Source organism: Oratosquilla oratoria, unplaced genomic scaffold (assembly GCF_046742065.1).
Source record: "Oratosquilla oratoria isolate Oo_2021 unplaced genomic scaffold, ASM4674206v1 SCAFFOLD55, whole genome shotgun sequence".
NCBI lineage: Eukaryota > Metazoa > Arthropoda > Malacostraca > Stomatopoda > Squillidae > Oratosquilla > Oratosquilla oratoria.
Window position 1 is genome coordinate 340,510 of NW_027467719.1, and position 7,062 is coordinate 347,571.

General features: G+C 36.2%; 1 protein-coding gene across 1 annotated transcript in view; it reads left to right on the forward strand.

Moving 5' to 3' along the window:
- The first annotated feature begins 6,024 nt into the window (after window positions 1-6,024).
- The window catches only part of LOC143023691 (uncharacterized), a 34,128-nt gene continuing 33,090 nt past the window's right edge, over window positions 6,025-7,062 (forward strand). The window contains exon 1 of the mRNA XM_076182301.1: window positions 6,025-6,279. Within this exon, the coding sequence (XP_076038416.1) occupies window positions 6,025-6,279 (255 nt within the window). The remainder of the gene's footprint in view (window positions 6,280-7,062) is intronic.

The following is a 7,062-nucleotide window of genomic DNA, read 5'->3' on the forward strand; positions in this document are numbered from 1 at the left end:
GTCCTGTTGTACGTTAAAAGCAATGCCCATGCCTGTGTTTTAGAGAAAGTAAAACAGGATGCATATGATAGTTTGTGGGTAGAATTAACCCCCCAGAAATGGACAAAAATTAATGTAAGTGTAATACGAGTATATAGGCCAAAAACATGATTATTAACAGACGATAAACTGTTGTTTCAAGAACTGTCTAGTTTCTGCAACTGGGATTTATTGATAATGGGTGACTTCAATTTTACTGACATTGATTGGATGACCCTTGAACATGGCCATATAGGTAGTCGTTTGATATATTTTCTCGGTGACCATTACTTAGTTCAGCATATAAAAGAGCCCACAAAACATAGAAATTTACTCGATCTATTGATTACTAGCCGTGAAAGTATGATAACCGATGTAGAAGTTGGTGAAACTATTGCAAATAGCAATCACAACTTAGATTCAAACTGCTAAAAAAAACTTAGAATAGATACTTGTGTATCTAAAATACCCGATTTTAGTAAAGCTTAGTTCATAGGATTACGTCAGGAGCTTCAGCTTACAGATTGGGAGGCAAAATTAAGCGAAAGACCTGTAGATCAGATGTGGAAAGTATTTCAAGATACGCTTAATAAGATGATTCATACTTACATCCCGTTTAAGAAGAGATACCCCACAAATCAGGCTCACCCAAAATGGTTTGACAAAGAAACTGAAAAAAGTATTGCTAAAAAGAGACAGGCTTGTAAGAAATACAAGTACTCGGGTGTACCTAATGACTATCAAAGCTATGTAATAGTACAGAGAGATTTAAAAAAGACAATAAAAATGAAAACGACAATACGAAATGAATATCTGATAAATCCAAAGAGAATCCAAAAGAATTCTATAGCAACATTAGAAATTCTTTTTTATTAGGAACCACATTGGCCCACTTTTATCTGCTGACAGTCAACTTGAGCATTCAAACGAAGGAATGTGTGATATTTTAAACAATTACTTTAGCTCAGTATTCGTAAACAAAACATCTCAATGTGAACTCCAAACTGAAACCTGTGAAAAATCTAGGGAGAACTTACTACGGCGAACATAAAAAATAAAGTAAAAGGTGTATAGAGAAACTCAAAGTTAATAAAACACCAGGGCCTGACGGTTGGCGCCCAAGAATCTTAAAGGAAATGAAAAATGAGATTGCTGTTCCATTAGAAATAAATTTCAAGAAATCCATCATATCCGGAAATATCCCAAGAGAATGGAAGCTAGCAAACGTTTCTCCAATATTCAAAAAAGGTGACAAAAAGAAGCCAAATAACTACAGGCCTATAAGCTTGACTTCAACCATGGGAAAATGATGGAAACTATCATCAGAGATGCTATCGAACATCATTTAGAAAGTGACTGTTTGATAAATGATAGCCTGCATGGATTCAGACGGAAACGTTCTTGCGTGACTAGCTTACTGGAATTCTACAACACAGTCATCTCGAATTATGACAAAGGAAACAATATAGATTTAATATATCTAGAATTTGCAAAAGCTTTTGATACCGTCCCCCACGAAAGGCTACCTACTAAATAAGCTTCACACGGAGTAAGTGGTAGCCTATTAAGTTGGACTAGAAATTAGTTGAATGACCGAAAACAGGGAGTTGTTTTAAATGGCAAGACCTCTGGATGGAAAAGTGTTACGAATGGAGTTCCTCAGGGTTCCGTTCTTGGACCACTTCTAGTCTATAAATGACATAGACCACATACTAAAATATATTGTCTCCATATTTGCTGATGATACAAAATTGTGCGGAATGGCAAATGATCACTTAAACCAATTAGATATTCAAGAAGATTTAGATAAATTACAGCAATAGTCTGAAAATAGGTTAATGAAATTTAACACAAGTAAATGCAAGGTTATGTACATAGGTAAAAATAACAGTAAGTACGATTACAAGTTATTTGGAAATTCGTCAACAAAAGGGGACAGTGAAAAGGATCTCGGCGTAATTATCAGTAACGATCTCAAATCACCCAAGCATTGTATTTTAGCCTCTGACAAAGCAAATAAGATTCTAGGATTGATTGCGCAATCCTTTGACTTCAAAAGTCCATCTCTCATTAACAAGCAATATAAATCGTTAGTTCGTCCACATTTGGAATATGCTGTTTCCGTATGGTCACCGATTCTCATTAAAGACATTGACAGATTGGAAAAAGTAAAACGGCGAGCCACAAAACTGGTTCCAAATCTCAAAAATAAATCATACGAAAATCGACTAAATCATATGAATCTGTTTTCTCTTAAAAAGTGTAGACTCAGAGGTAACTTGATACAGGTCTTTAAAGTTCTAAAGGAGATTGACATCAAAAGTGACCAAAATTTTACACTGAATGAGAATCCGACAAGAAATAATGGTCTCAAACTGTCAGGAAATAGATTTGATTTGGAAGGGGGTAGAAACAACTTCGCCAACCGTATAGTTAATGAATGGAATAGACTTCCTGCAGAGGCAGTGTAATGTAGTTCAGTTCGGAGCTTTAATATTCATTTAGATAAATATCAAAGATGATGTAATGACGGCCATTTATTTTATGTTATTTGTTTATTTAGCATTATTTGTCTGTTTATTATTTGTTTGATTTTCATTCATTATTATTTATCTGTCAATTTATTATTATTTACTATTTATTTGTCTGTTTATGCAGCTATTTATTTATCTATTACTATTGACATTATAATAATCTTATTTAGTTCTATTTATTCATCTATTCATTTATTTATTATTATTATTATTATTTTCATTATTATAACTTTTTTCGCTTCCGACCAAGTTTGTGTGCGCTTGAATGCGCGCGCGCGCGCGCGCGTGTGTGTGTGTGTGTGTGTGTTTATCCGTGTGTGTGTGCGTGTGCGCGCGCGTTCGTGCGTGAAGTTCAGGCGCTTTACGCCAGGAGGCGCTGAGTAGCTGCGGCTGAGGCCGTCACCCTTGCCCTCTTGTGCGCTTTGGGGATTGTTGGGAGACAAGTAGAAAACAGTTACTGCTGGTAATCGGAGATGATTGTGAGACTTCGAACCCACAACTAAGAAAATTCAAGATCAGCATATTGCTGATGACGCCATTATATCTAAATGGTACTCTTGGTAATATCATTATCTTAACAAGGTAAACACCGATAATTGAAAAGTCGTAAGAAATACGACCTAGCTCATGAATTGAATATAATTTTTGCAGTTTTAAAAGTGCAGTTTTAAAAGGAAAATAATAGAATCATCCTTGATTAACAAATTTCCAAATTTCAATATATCTCATGGACAATGGTCACCTGACTGCATTACCACCTGGGCAGTCAACAAATTACTACCATCTCTGGTGAAGGCGGGTGACCTGCCCCGCAAAGCATTAGACGCTACCTGAGTCCTATCCATGTTCCTTCTTTTACTGTTTATAAGACATGCCTTTTGCTCCTCTACTCTGTATTCCACTGAAGAGGATCACAGTCCGTGATCGAAATATATGGAATCTATATATTTCATTTCTTCTTATCCAACACAGTGGGTTTTTGTTGAAATTTACTAATGTGTTACGACATTACTTTGTAGTTATATATATACATATATATATATATGCAAAGTAGACCACTTTTTCCAAGTGGTCTACTTTGCATAAGTGAACACACGTACCCGTGTTCTTATTAGCATATACATACATATATATATATATATATATTTTGGAAGGAGGCCATTTTGAATACAGGCTTTGTTGAAGTCTACAGCAGTAGTAGCATTGTTCAACTTGTGAGAAGTACTCTCGATATTTCGAATGAGAGAGCGGAGGTTGGAGGTCAGGGTATTGATAGAATCTCCAAGATTGGAGATTCTATCAATACCCTGACCTCCAACCTCCACTCTCTCATTCGAAATATCGAGAGTACTTCTTACAAGTTGAACAATGCTACTACTGCTGTAGACTTCAACAAAGCCTATATATATATATATACATATATATATATATATATATATATATCTGTATATATATATATATATATATATGCGTAAGTAACCACTAGGAAAAGTAAACTAACGAAGCAGAGCGCTTTCGTATAATTACATCTTCAGTGCAGATACAAAGAAGGAATTATAAGATGAAGAAACAAGGTACAGAATATATGACATAGTGAAGAGGGCATTCGGAAAGGTAGTGGAAGAAGTACACGTGACGGACGTTTGGGCCGTCCTGGTAGCCAACAAGTATGGGACGTTTGGCCGTCCTGGTAACCAACAAGTATGGGACAACTGCTCATAATTTATATTACAATTCAAACAATTTTGAAATTTCATGAGAAATAAAACTATCTAATTTGTACAAATCTTGATGAAGATTAACATTTATCCCCTTACTAGATTTGATCAAACTGCATTCAATTAAATTTCTTTCTGTTATGTTGTTGTTGTATGTGATGACTTTAGCGTTATCCCAGTCAATTGGGTGGTTAAAATGGTTCATGTGGTTGAATATACCGCTAGATTGGTTTCCCTCTCTAACGTATTTCTTATGTTGATTGATTCGTGTTGTGAGTGTTTTAGCAGTCTGACCAACATAAAACTGATTACATGATTTGCAAGGTATTTTGTACACACACCCTTTATTACTATTGGCAGAATTATTTATGAGCAGTTGTCTTACAGTGTTCTTATTATTGAAAACTACATTAATGTTAAATTTACGTAATATATTTGGAATATTTTGCAGGTTCTCTTGGTACGGTAAAATTAGCAAGTTATTCATATTGAAAGTTTGAGTTGACCTAAGGTTGTAAAATGTCCTTTTAGCACGATTGTAAGCTTTGTCAAGAACATGTGTGGGGTATTGTAGCTTAGTACCAATGTCGTAAATACATCTTATTTCATCATCGATGTACTCTGGGCTGCAAATGCGTAGGGCCCTGAGGTACATCGACGAAAAAACAGATATCTTTACGCCATCAGGGTGTGAGGAATGATAGTGTATATATGAACAAACATTGGTTGGTTTGCGATATACACTAAACTTCAACTCACTTTCACGGCGGTAGATATTACAATCAAGGAAAGGCAAAACGCCTTCTTTCTCTATCTCCACCGTACATATATATATACAGTATATATATATATATATATATATATATATATATATATATATATATATGTATATATATGTGTGTGTGTGTGTGTGTGTGTATGCATGTATATATATATACACATATAAATACATACAGGCGTTGGACAAAATAATAGAAACACCTAACATTTTGGCATCATAATATTTGACCATGTTTTAAACAATCAAAACCTGACATATTTTAATGTTTTTTGTATATCATTGTTGCTATTTGAAATGTTTATCTAAAATAAATGTTTTTTATTTCAGATATTAAAAGAAATTGGTCCGACCCCATAAAAATGGCAGACCTCTCGGACTTTAAAAGAGGCCAAATTGTTGGCGCTCGTATGGCAAGCGCTAGTATAACGAAAACTGCTGAATTGCTTGGTGTTTCAAGAGGTACTGTCTCAAAAGTAATGACTGCCTTTGAAAGAGAAGGAAAAAGTCCTCAGCAAAGCACAGGTCTGGCCGAAAGTTGAAATTATCTGAGAGAAGCCGTCGGACTCTAAATCGAATTGTTAGAAAGGATCGTAAGACCACGGCATCTAAAATCACTGCAGAGCTCAATGAACACCTACAGAACCCAGTTTCACAAAAAACTGTTCGTCGGTAGCTGCACAAATTTGGATTCCACGGAAGAGCTGCAATTAGAAAACCTCTCCTCTCAAAGACAAATGTTTCAAAGCGTTTAGAGTGATGTAGAAACCACCAGAATTGGTCCCTCGAGCAGTGGAAAAATGTGATTTTCTCTGACGAATCATCGTTTTCCTTATTTCCAACCTCCGGCCGAGTGTACAACGTTTGGAGACAGCCGAAAGAAGCGTTTCATCCAGACTGCCTTCTCCCAACCGTAAACCATGGCGGGGGTTCTGTGATGATCTGGGGTGCTATTTCTTGGAAATCCGCCGGGCCAATGATTTCCCTTCATGGAAGAATTAACAGCCAAGACTATTTAGGAATTTTGGGCGACCAAGTTCATCCTATGGTTCAAGAACTGTTTCCGGAGGGGAACGCCATCTTTCAAGATGATAATGCCCCAATCCATAAAGCTAGAATTGTGAAAGAATGGCATGAGGAACATTCTAATGAAGTTGAGCATCTCATCTGGCCACCACAATCCCCAGACCTCAACATTATTGAGTCTTTATGGTCGATTTTAGAGAATCAAGTAAGAAGTCGATTTCCGCCGCCATCATCTCTAAAAGAACTGGAGGGTTTTTTAACTGAATAATGGGTTAAAATTCCTTTGAAAACAATTCACAATTTGTATAAATCAATACCTCGGAGAATTGAGGCCGTAATTGCCGCAGAAGGTGGACCTACACCATATTGAAATATATTTTGTTGATTTTTCAAGGTGTTTCCATTATTTTGTCCAACCCCTGTAAATATATATATATATATATATATATATATATATATATATATACATATTCATATGTGTATGCATACATACATAGTGTGTATGTGTGTGTGTGTGTGTGTGTGTGTGTGTGTGTGTGTGTGTGTGTGTGTGTGTGTGTGTGTGTGTGTGTGTGTGTGTGTGAGTGTGTGTGTGTGTGAGTGTGTGTGTGTGTGTGTGTGTGTGTGTGTGTGTGTGTGTGTGTGTGTGTGTGTGTGTGTGTGTGTGTAGGTGCACGTGTGTATGTGATACCAACCTCTTCTTTAGTAATACACCCTTATTATCATTTCCAGGAATTGGTGCCACATTGGCCTTCTTCCATTCCCGACACACTTTCCTTTTTTTCCAATGAGCATGTAGTTCCCAAATCTTGCCCACGAGGTGATCTGTGCCTTCTTTATTTATTAGAAGATGTAAAATATCTAGGCGTGTTCTAAATTTTCATTTGTTTTTGTTTTCATCTATTTGTATATTTTTATTTACTCATGTCCAAGGGACAAGACGAGGAACGAGAGGTCTACAACACTGCGAGCAACTAATACGAGGGGT